This window comes from Denticeps clupeoides, chromosome 2 (genome assembly GCF_900700375.1).
Source record: "Denticeps clupeoides chromosome 2, fDenClu1.1, whole genome shotgun sequence".
Taxonomy (NCBI): domain Eukaryota; kingdom Metazoa; phylum Chordata; class Actinopteri; order Clupeiformes; family Denticipitidae; genus Denticeps; species Denticeps clupeoides.
In genome coordinates this window covers 34,634,771-34,647,250 of record NC_041708.1, presented here as the reverse complement: position 1 = coordinate 34,647,250, position 12,480 = coordinate 34,634,771, and the positions used below count along the sequence as shown (strand labels likewise).

General features: G+C 42.8%; 1 protein-coding gene across 1 annotated transcript; it reads left to right on the top strand.

Annotated features, from left to right (window-relative positions):
- The first annotated feature begins 707 nt into the window (after positions 1 to 707).
- On the top strand, positions 708 to 11,578 carry LOC114766444 (ropporin-1-like protein). Its single transcript, XM_028957252.1, is given in 7 exon segments — positions 708 to 802; positions 4,122 to 4,259; positions 4,338 to 4,451; positions 4,548 to 4,572; positions 4,575 to 4,708; positions 4,870 to 5,045; positions 11,435 to 11,578. Coding segments are annotated over 7 exon segments (720 nt in total). The 5' UTR covers positions 708 to 736; the 3' UTR covers positions 11,502 to 11,578.
- The last annotated feature ends 902 nt before the right edge of the window (positions 11,579 to 12,480 follow it).

The following is a 12,480-nucleotide window of genomic DNA, read 5'->3' as shown; positions in this document are numbered from 1 at the left end:
TCGATTGGACGTCTTGTGTGGGCGGTGCTTCGCCTCATTGGCCCACAGGTATTCGTGTGAATATCCCCGCTTTCTTAACCACTAAAGTGTATATTTTTTTCTGCGCAGAAAATTGCACAAATGGCCAAAGCAGCGCGTTTCAGATCGCGTTCAAGCATGTGGTTTAGTCGTACGATTTATATACGCGCCGTGTACACCAACCTTTCGTTCCTATACGTTTCTGACTAAGGTTGCCAGTTCACAAAGAAAATTCAACTATACGCGTGTGTAAATAACGTTGTCATGCATCTACGTTAGCGAGTGTAAAATGGTATCTGTTGTAGTTATGTTATAACAAATAAATATATGCAAATATTATATTCAATGTTTTTAAAGGTATTTAAAACTTGATTATGACACCCTGTCCTTTTGAAAAGGGACACATTGTAACTATATGGAAAATATGTACATGGCGGCCGACATGAAAAGGCTTATAAAATAGCTCTGGTATTTGCCTCTCTGATAAGCTATATCATGTACTCTGGACCGTAATGCAGTGAGCGTACCTGCTCATTTTAAACGTTAAAGGGATTCTGTGCTTCAGCAAACAACTTGATCCTCTCCGACAGAGTATATCTAAACTTTGTTTAACTACAGCTGATCTGGCAACACGCGTGAGGGCGGGTACTTAGTGTTTGGTTGCTAGGTGACGTCGCAGTCGAAACAGCGGCTTTCAGGAAGTTGTAAGACGTGCCAGATGATACTGTGGATGCACAACAGAGAATTGAGGCAATTTCTAACACTGACGTATCTAATCTTTAAGGTAAGATCATAACAAGTGCTTCTATTTTATAAATAACAATTTATCAAAAGATAAAAAAAAGATCTTCACCATATCAATTACATTCAAATATAACTGTGACATCTCTGTACCCAGTAACTGTGAACATTACAAATAATTTCAGAGACTGAAATTATACATTATTTTTCTACAAATATTTCTTCTACCTTTTTAACTCCACTACTTCGCAACACTCAGAAATTTCCCGTTTTGCTCATTTTTTAAAACGAACTAAAATATTTCTTGAAACTACAAATGTATCACTTTCAATATTAGACTTACCTTTACATTTAACAGCATTTATCAGACGCCCTTATCCAGAGCGACTTACAATCAGTAGTTACAGGGACAGTCTCCCTGGAGCAACTCAGGGTTAAGTGTCTTGTTCAGGGACACAATGGTAGTAAGCGGGATTCGAACCCGGGTCTTCTGGTTCATAGGCGAGTGTGTTACCCACTAGGCTACTACCACCCTAGTACCAGACTTTCATTAGACTTTCAACTTCTTTGAACTGGTGTTATCTATATTATTCACATTCTGCATTTGATTGTTTTTATTACGACAGAGTCACACTTTTTGGTTTAGAACACTTAAAGTGCGTTAAAATTATGAAAGGCTTAGGATATGGGAGAGTCATCTCTCCAGAAGCACTCATAATAAGAATATTGAAACTATTGAATATTGAGTTCATTAGACTTATAGTACAACCTGTTCTGCTAACCCAACATTAATGAAAAACTGGAAATTAAATCCAAGCCTGCTCAATGATCCTCACTTTAAAGAACAGATAAAAAGAGAAATCCACATCTTCTTTTCTACCATTCCGTGGGATGCCATAAAGGTGGTCCTGAGAGGGAAAAATCATAGCAATATCCTCCTATAAAAAAAGATGAGAAATGAGAAATTGGGAGAACTACAAAATAAGCTAAAAGAATTGGAGAAAAAACATAAAGAGCGAACAGCACAGCCTCTATTGGAGGAAATCAAACAAAATTTATAATTTGACAACGTATAAAATCAAGAAAAATTTGATGTTCCTTAAACAAAGATATTATGAAGGCGGATCCAATTCATTGAAGTTCTGGCCTTTAAACTTAAAAAGAAAATAGCACAGAACACAATTAATAAAATCAAAGATCCAGTGACTATAATAGCAAAAAATAAACTAATGAAATAGGAGTCTTTTAGGAGTCTTGAAACATTTTATAAGACTCTGTACTCTAAAAAGACAGGAAGCAGCATAACTGAAATGGATAATTTTTTTGGACTCTCTGGAACTACCAGTGTTAGATGAAGAACAGAATAAAATAATGATTGAGGACATAACTGAAAAAGAGCTAAAAAGTTTTTGATTAATACTTGATTGTACATGTAACAATTGAAACAGAATGTCAATAAAAACTAAAAAAAAAAAAAAAAAGAAAATGATTATCAGCAAAAACATCAACCCCAAGATATCCAAATGATCAAATAACATCAAAGGAAAATATCATGAGAAAATATGCTTCTCACAACTTCATTAATGCCTTTGACTCCCACACCAGAGCAGTATTATTGAGCAGAAACATTTGACAGTGTGAAGGCCAAATAATTTCTCATTTGATTGATTCAAACAAGGTTTCTGCCACCTTGGAAGGGTGATAACAGCCCCACAATCTCTGTTGTATTGGCCCAGATGGGTACATTTACAAACCTGGGTCTTCTGGTTACCCACTGTGTACCCACTAGGCTACTACAACCCTACACCAGGGGGCAGCTCAGCCCAATCTTTGTATATCTTTTCCTCAATAAACTTTTAAAAGACCTCTCATCACCTCATCACCTGGCTCTCGAACCTCGGTTTTCCAGCGGAAAAATCCAACACATTCATGCACCTGGTCATTTGTCCATCACTCTCCACCAGTTGCTGTTCGTTCTTCTTCTCCCATGTTGCTCCCAAGTTGTTTTTTCCTGCGTCTTCCCTTTTTTCCTCAAGAGCAAATAGCAATATCAATATTCTCAAATTATTCCTGGATTGTCTACAACTCAATATGTAGCAGTTTATATCGGCTCATATCATGCAACTCTTCAAATAGTTTTTATTATTTCTTTTTAGTGTTCTGGTGCTGGTGCTTAAAGATATTTGCTTTGTCTCCTAATTTTGCTTCACCCTTCATATATAATTTGATTCAAAATGCATTTATTGTTCAAATGAACTTGCTTTATGACTGTACTGTATTGGTCATGACAACCAGTGAGCTCCGCCCGAACTGTTGCTGTCTGGATCCATCATATTTCCCATCTCCCATTATTCCCCAGTCACAGTTGTGGTAGCTATTCAAAAACGTTGAGACACTTTGTAAAATATAAATGAAACAGAGCGCAATGATTTACAAATCATAACAGTCAAAGGCAATGTCCCAATGTCTAAAAAGAACGAAATCAATTTGACGGTAAAAAGTTGAGACAGTTCCGTGTTCACCATTATGTAGTCCCTTATTCTTTTAACAACACTGGAGTTTTGGTTGTAGATGAGGTTTAGCTGTGAGGTTTAGCATTGTCTGGCTGAAATATGCAAGGCCTTCCCGAAAAGATCTGGATAGGACAGTGATGCTTAAAATAAAGAAATAAATCATTCATCATATCATGTGCATTCAACACAAGATCAACACCTCTTGGGTATATCCACAAAATGCACGACTAATCTTCAACCTTCCCAAATTCTCCCACACCACCCCTCTGCTACGTTCTCTCCACTGGCTCCCAGTAGCTGCACACATCGGATTCAAAATGCTGATGCTGGCCTACAAAGCCAAACATGGAGTAGCACCATCCTACCTCACAGCCCTTATTACACCTCGCACTGCACCTCGTATACTCCAAGCCTCCAGTACTGCTCGCCTGGTCCCTCCATCTCTGAAGGTAAAAGGAAGACACTCATCTAGACTCTTCTCCGTCTTGGCCCCTCGGTGGTGGAATGAACTTCCCCTCGAGGTCAGAATAGCTCAGTCACTGAGCACCTTCAAACGACAGCTCAAGACCTTCCTCTTTAAAGAATATTTAGATTAAATTGTAATTTTCTTGTTGTCGAACTTTGTGTACAGAATCTACAACAGAGTGAATAAAATAGATGTATTCATAGTTGGGGTCCTAGTGAACCGGAATTGATCTCTTCATCGTTGGTAACTTGAAAGCACGTTGTAAGTCGCTCTGGATAAGGGCGTCTGCCAAATGCCGTAAATGTAAATGTAAATGTAAATGTACTTGCGAGACCAAAAAGAACATGATTCACTCCTTTCATTCAGCTCCCGTATTCTTGCAGGGTGAAGTCATGCCACTCCCGGACACAATGTACTGTGCTCAGCAAATCAGGATTCCTCCAGAACTGCCTGACATTTTAAAGCAATTCACCAAAGCTGCCATACGAACACAGCCACAGGATGTTCTGCAGTGGTCAGCTGCGTAAGCTCCTTTTTCATCTCTCCAAGGTGCTCTCATGTCACAATCATTGTGCTCAGAGTCCTGATTGTTCTTGCAGGTATTCTCTGCGCTATCGAAAGGCGAACCTCTTCCTGTTAAAGACAGGCTAGAAATGTCAGGGCAAACAAACAATGGGCTCACCCCGGGCCTACTAAAAGTTCTTCACAAACAGGTAAAATGAATTGCTGATGGCAGGGCGAAGCTTGCTCTGTCTCTATCAGAATCACCATTGTTGACAATCTGACATATTCCGTTGGTTCATCTTCAGTGTTCAGCAAAGGAAACGATCACAAAGAGGAACTACAGGAGAAATGGAGAGGCCTCAGCCTATCAAGCGATCAGCTTGATACCCTCCTGGCGCTAGGTAGCTTCAGTGAAACGATCGATTGGATGCAGTTTTTTGCACTCGGCTGCAGTGCATTAGGTGGGGTAAGTGGAAAATAATGGTTAAAAAGTTTTACAGTAAGATATTTGGTCTGTACATTTCAAGGCATTATAATTGTACTGGATAACATTTCACATGACATTTAACCCCAATGCACTACAGATGCAAGACATGAACTCGCATCACAATCTTTCCCTGTGTACAGACCATAATGGGTGCTTTGAAGCATGCCTGTGAAATCCTGACTCAAGATCCAGAAGGGGGCGCTGCTCGTATCCCCTATGACGCCTTCGTGAGTCTGTTCACATACTTGGCTCACGTGGATGGAGAGATCCCACAGGACCAAATAGACAGCTTTTTGAACAAACTGCAGGAGTCAGTGTGAGTACACAAAACTGGCCAAACCTCTCCACTTTTATGACCCCACCTATTTTGGATATCATTTGGCATGGATATCATATGGAGGGAAGAGAGACTCCGATGATCTTCTCAGTTGTCCTCACTATCTGCTGTAGGGTCTTGCGGTCTGATGCAGCACAGTTCCCAAACCAGACAGTGTTGCAGCTGGTCAGAATGCTCTCAATGGTTCCTCTATAGAAAGTGGTGAGGATGTTTAGGGAATTCTGTCGCTGAGCCACGTCTGAGAAAAACAAGTTTAATGTAATCCAGTTTATTGTCTAGGAATGGACGTTGGATAAAAGAACTGACTGGAGAGCCAGTCGGCTGGGATTAGCACTTAGCCTAGCCCAGATCCCTGACCGTTTTCCGCACTACCGGTTTCTCGTGCACCACTTGCAGCCGGGTTTCCATAGGCCTGTGGTGGTGTTTTCCGGGCCCTGTAAGCCTGCTCTCCGCAGCAGTCCGAGCATGCGCAGTTGCTCGCATAAATCCTCCTGTATGTCAGCATGTGTCTTTTTCGGTATGCTGAAAAACAAAGGAAAAAAACACCATTGTGGAACCGGAAAAGTCCCTGCGAGCTACTGTACGACCCCCACAGTAAAAGCACAGACCTTGTTCTTCCCGTCTCTGTCTCTCCTGGAGCAAAAGGGGGGCCCGGGCATGCCCCAGTTGCATGGGCTTCTCCGGTGGCTGTGAGGCGGCAGTTTATGGGGATTCCTGGATGCATGATGGAGAGGGCCGAGATAGTGGTGCATGATATCTGCGTTCCTGGCTTCTCTATGTTGCCAGTTGGATGATTTGTAGGACCCCCATCTCATCCTTTACCGTGTCATTTGCCTGTGTGTGGAACCTGTCATAGTCTGTCACACTGTGTGCTCCCTGCCTCATGATCATGAGGTATAGAGAAACGCTGATCTGTCCCCGGTCTCCCCCTGAAAAATTGAAGGCCTCCAGAGAGAAGCATAGGGAGTCGCACTGCTTTAGAAGTGGTGTGGCCCAGTCCAGTGCTTGTCCGATGGTGTGAGCGCTTGCTTGAGCCTGTATCATTTGGACCTAGACTGTCAGAGTGGAGAGGGTGGTACCCAGTTGTACATGTGTTTGGTGCTGCTGCTACTGGCTGGTCTGCTGCTGCAAGGAACGTTGCTGCAGTTGAATGGATGGCAGCAGTTGACTGAGGGTATCCTGTATGGACACCAGATCCATTGCATTGGGTTAACTCATACTGTCAGAGATCAGGTTCAGGGGCACAGGTTTACTGTGGCATAGGCATAAGGGAAGATGTAGAGGAATTCGGTACCAGAAGGGCTCGGTTTGTCAGAGGCAAAGGCAGTGGGCAAAGCGTGGCTCAGAGTTCATGAGCAGACAGGGGCAATCCAAAAATTGTCAAAGAGAAACATGATAAACGGGTTGAGATCTATGTGGAGGAAGGGGGTCAGGCTTTCAGGTTAACTGCAGGGATAGTAGAGAGATTAAGCCATTTGGTGGTGTTGGACCAGGTTGTGTTTATACTTCCAGAGTTGTTGCAGGGTTCTTTTCCCATTAGCATGGTGACCCGAGCCCAAGCTAAGGTGAAGGAAATCCCTGAGGAGTCAATTAAAGACCTCCTGGCTGTGATGCCGTATAACGAGATGGAAATAAACTCACCTAAGCAACCGAAAGTGTTAAAGACAGGCAGGCAGAGCCAGAGGGAGAAGTTGTTGGGACAATGCAGAAAATGTCAGAACCTGAGGTGGGTCCAGAGGAAGTGGGGGCTGGAGTGTGTGAGCTTCCCAGTAATTTAAGCAGCCTACAGAGGGAGGACGACAGCAGTGGTGGAAGAGGATGATGTATCACAGCAGTTCTTCCCATTAAGGTCTAGATCCGTTGAGCTGGATTGCAACTCCACTGCTGCTGTGGAGTCAGATGACTGTAGTCCATCATTCCTTAGGGTTTGTTTCAAGACCAGCCGGGCCACACAGCACCTGTGGAGCATGGTATCCTCTTAAAAGACACTCGCCCAGTGCCGCAGAGGATGTATCAGATCCCTGAGTGCTTGTTGCCAGCACTCCAGGAGGAGTTTGAGGGGATGTAGCACCTTGTGGTCATCGAGCAGCCTGATGGTCCTGGTTCCCAAAAAGGATGGGAACTTGCATTTTTTCATTGATTTTCGTCAGGTCAGTGCACAGTCACAGATTTTAATGCCTACCCTATGCCGAGGCTTGAGGACCTCATAGAGTGGCTGGGTAAGGCACAGTACATCACCACCCTGGATCTTTGCATGGGTACTGGCAGGAGCCTATGGCCAAAGGAGCATGGCCTTATACTGCTTTCCGGACCCCCTGGGTTTATTTTAGTTTACAGTGATGCAAAGGGCACACACCTACTTTCAGAGGATCAAATGGACCAGGTATTAGACTGTACTGGTGCATTTGCAGCGGCCTACCTGGATGACATAGTTATATACAGCACCACATGAGGGCAGTACTTGGCACACCTGGGCACACCTGTGCTGTCTGCATCAGTCTGGGTGCACAGTCCAGTCCTCCTTCAGGGGGAGGGGACTGAGCAGAAGCCTGTGGCTTACATAAGCCGCAAGCTCTTTCCACGTGAGACCAGGTACTTGGTGGTGGAGCTAGAGTGCCTGGCAGTAAAGTGGGCTTTGTTGGGGCAAGAGTTTACCCTAGAGACTTACCACAGAGCTTTACAGTGGTTGTGGAAGATTGCAATACACGTGTGAGCAGGTGTTTTTTTTATCTTTGCGACCCTATCGTTTTTAGGGACAATACAGGGCGCGCAAGCAAAACCAAGTTGAGGACTTGTCTTGTCACCCCAGAGTCTTCAGAGAGGAGAGGAAATTCCTTTTGACTATGTGGTGCATGTTGTAAATGTATTATGTAGTTACGTTAAGTCTTTTTTCTGCACGGGTGCCAATTACACATAATTTATACTGACTACACATCCCACATTGGGATCCTTGTATAATTTGAGTTATGTCTTCTTGGTTATGAAAGAGTGAATTGCGAATATGTATGTGTATATATTTAGATATAGAGTTCTAGATTCGACTTGATTGATGACCACCTACTTTTTCCCCCTTACATTTACATTTACAGAATTTATCAGACGCCTTTATCCAGAGCGACTTACAATCAGTAGTTACAGGGACAGTCCCCCTGGAGCAACTTAGGGTTAAGTGTCTTGCTCAGGGACACAATGGTAGTCCTGGGTCTTCTGGTTCATAGGCGAGTGTGTTACCCACTAGGCTACTACCACTAGTACATATTGAGCTCACCCAAATGAGGAGATGGTGGGTGTATTTATTTAGGGGAACTGAGTAGTAAGTCGGGGGCCTTCGTGCCTCAAGGTTAGGTTGGTGTTTCAGTGACTGGGTAGCATTGGTGTTGCAGCTTTTGAATCCTGATCTGCCAATGTGCCACTGAGGTGCCACTGAGCAAAGCACCGTCCCCACACACTGCTCCCCGGGCACCTGTCATGGCTGCCCACTGCTCACTCAGGGTGATGGGTTAAATGCAGAGGACAAATTCCCTGAAGCTGTAGTTGTTACGGTGGTTGTGGCTGTGGTGACCCTCTGGTTTGTTTCATGCTGGGTCATCGTTTAGCTGCTTCTGTTTGTTTTCTCCGAGACACGGAATCAAGCGCCCAGACCACCGTCAGACTCCAGTGAAGAGACAGCAGATAAATCCTGGTTCCTGGCAACTGCTAAACGATGACCCAGCATGAAACAGACAGTGGCATTGTACGGCCGATACTGAAATAGTGGTAATAGTGGTATATTGGTGCTACAGTGGCCCGGTACCATAACAAGGACAGCCTAACTACCGTGAATTTAACACTGTCTGTGTCTAACACTGTGACTGTGTGATAAAGTGGATTTTATAATTGACACTGTGTCAAAATGAAGTGAAATGAGTGTCTGGGACTTTAACAAAAGGCCAGAGAAAACAGATAGGTTTTCAGTTTGGATTTACACACTGAGACTGTGTCTGAGTCCCGGACACTGACAGGCAAGCCATTCCACAACTGCGGAGCTCTATATGAGAAGGATCTGCTCCCAGCTGTGGCCTTCTGTACTTTTGGTACCAGTGGTGACCCCGCACCCGTTGATCGAAGCGGGCGTGGCGGGTCGTAAAGAACCAGAAGTTCGCTCAGGTATTTTGGGGCGAGACCATTTAGAGCTTTATAGTAAATCCTAAATTTGATGGGTAACCAGTGCAGTGATTGTACTCATGTAATATATATTTCTGAGCTGAGCTGTCATTGTTGTACACACATTACTAAATTCACATTTTACCTTCTTGTTGCCACATAGTTTTCCATTTGTATATTGATTTTGTATTGATTTCAGTTTTTAGACACTGTTAAAAGCCACGCCTTGACATTTTTGTAGTGTTAAAACATCAGTGTTGCGGTGCGTACCACCACACATGTTACTGCTTAGTTGAACGATAACAAATGAGGAGAGAATATTGGTTCCTGGTGTTCTAGGAGTGATTGAATCCTCCCACAATATCCTTCACCTTGTGACTACATCATATTTTGGCCGTTGAACATAAGTCAATATAAAACAGATGCAGCACATTGCTTAAAAGACGCTGATTAAACACAATACTGCAGATGCAGGTTTCACAACAGCAGCTCAGTAACACACAATCTGAACTTGATACGTATCAGGATTATATGGGCACTATATGAGACATGAGAAGGCATGTCATGGGGTTTCTGATTCTGTCAGAGGAATTCATATTTCAGCTTTTTTATGGTCAATCCGTTCACAACACTGAACAGCTGGACCCCTGTTTAGTATTTTTGATAATTAACTTATATACAATTGGACTGATGTTCTCTAAATCTCTCAGTATTTCCATGGTCGTAGGGTGGTAGTGGCCTAGTGGGTAACACACTCGCCTATGAACCAGGAGACCCAGGTTCAAACCCCACTTACTACCATTGTGTCCCTGAGCAAGACACTTAACTCGAGTGTCTCCAGGGGGGGACTGTCCCTGTAACTACTGATTGAAAGTCACTCTGAATAAGGGGGTCTGATAAATGCTGTAAATGTAAATGTAAATCTTGCTTCAGCAAGGAAGTAAGATGGTTGCTCCAGTTCTATGTTCTTGAGTTTGTGTTCGCTTTGTCTTCTGCTGCTCTGATTACCGTGATTGTTTTGAATGTTTTCATTTTTTAGAACTAGTTTAAATGTATCCTTACCATGTCCCGTCCTTGTTTTGTCATACATCAACTTACCCTTGGTTCGTGTGTGCACGAAAGTCCAAGTCAATCACACTTCTGTGAAATCAAACTGTCCACTTAAGAAGCAACACTGATTGACATTCAGTTTCAATGCTGTTGAGCAAATGGAATAGACAACGTGGTAATTATAGTCAATTAACAACACATCCCCAATAAAGGCGTGGTTCTGCAGGTGGTGACCACATACAGTCTACAATGCACACAAGTGGCTCAGATAGTGCAGCTCATCCAGGATGGCACATGAATGTTTAATCATCCAGACAACTTTAAAAACCGGAAGTGTTCTGGAAAAATAGGAGATCTGGTCACCATAACTTAGAGGAATTATGCTAACTCCACACAACTTAAAGTCAACATATGCAAATCATTAAACACAAAATATTTCAAACAACCGTTTACTCACCCTAAGAGGCATCAGATTTTGAAAACGCGACTCTAATGAACAAACTGATTAACAGTCTGGTTGGGGTGGCAGCCATAGAACAAAAAAAAAAATAAACACATTGCATTTTAATGTTACAAGATTACAAAAATCTTCAATCTACATCTTCAAGCTACAATTTAATGCAATAAAAATAAAAAAAATAATGATTTATTTTCCAGAGCCATGGGTTGCCAACTCTTCTCTGTCAGGGCTCCTTGGCTCCCACTAGGCTAGGATTATAGTGGCATAGAGGCTCACACCCCTGCCTTTAAACCCAGGTTCAAACCCCACTTACTACCATTTGTCTTTTACCCAGAGTGTCTCCAGGGGGGGGACTGTCCCTATAACTACTGGCTGTAAGTGCTCTGGATAAGGGCGTCTGATAAATTCCGTGAATGTAAAATGTAATGTAAATGTATCTGGTGGAATGAACTTCCACTACATGTTATTTGTAAATATAACTCTGGGTACGAGCGTCTGCCAAATGCTCTAACTACCCTTTTGTCGATGTGCAAGTCAAACCGATGCCGTTACTGTAATTTACCCCTGTGCTAGTCCTGGGTTGCTTCAGATCTGTAGAGATAATTAAAATGATCAGGCCAAGACAATGCAATGGATTTTGGATTAGAAATATGAACTTTGTTGGTGCAATTTGAATTATTTTCTGTGTAATAAAAATCAATTTCTTCATTTTCAGAGAGCGCCAAGGAGGGATGGTGCAGCCAGCGGACTTTATCTGTCTCTATGAAAAAGCATCACAGTAGGGCTCAAGACGTTTGTCTGGATGATTTACAGATTCTCACACGGGACTGATGTCACTTTAAATCTCAGTTTTTGTCCTCCTCCCTCTCCAGCATACTGTAATTGTTTCCATAAAAAGTTTGGTCATCTGACCCTGAGTCATGCAGACTTTTTGTTCAGAAAATGTCCTGGCAGTGGCCACTCATTTGCCAACTGTCATTGTCCAAAGTGTTCCGCTGATGAATTAACAGAAACTAGCGAGTGATTCGGGCTCTCAGTGGGAAATGAAGCCGGTGAATAAATCATATTAAATTGTCTCTGTTCTGTTTGTTTATTAATTATGGCATGGATGTCAGGTGTTACCCGGTAGGAGTTTTTTCATTGACCTTGTCAGTAGCAGGTTGACCAATGGTGCACAATGACATTAATGAATCCAGTATTCCTTTAAAAGCCGAGTTTCCCATAATCCTCTTCAGAGCTCTTAAACCCAGAAGTAATGATGATCAAGTTCATGGTACGTCTTAAACATAAAGAACATAAATAAAGAACATAAACATAAATTGAAAATTACACGTACAGTCTGTACTTCTGAACATGATGAGCATGAATGTTTAATGAGTGTTGAATGATTATGTTTACATGTTACACATAAGATTTATAGTATTTTCTTCCATCCATTTTACTTAAACCCTGTTTAGCCATGCCAGGGTTGCAGGGGACCGATCTATCTTTAGGCACAAAGCAGGAACACCAGAACATGGATATATAACTAATACAAAGAAATACTTTTATGCCAGACCATGACTAACTATTGGTGACATGAAATACCCCGCCCCCCCCAGACTTCTGGGTCTGTAAGTATTGCGTGACTTGGTGCCCTGGGGAATTATCAACCCAGGCTGGGCTGTGAAGTCTTCTGAGGTAATGCGATTGCCTAAAGCAACTTGGCTGTGAGGATAGGGCTAGGGCTTGAGGTCTAAGTAGACACCGCCCTTCTCCTTC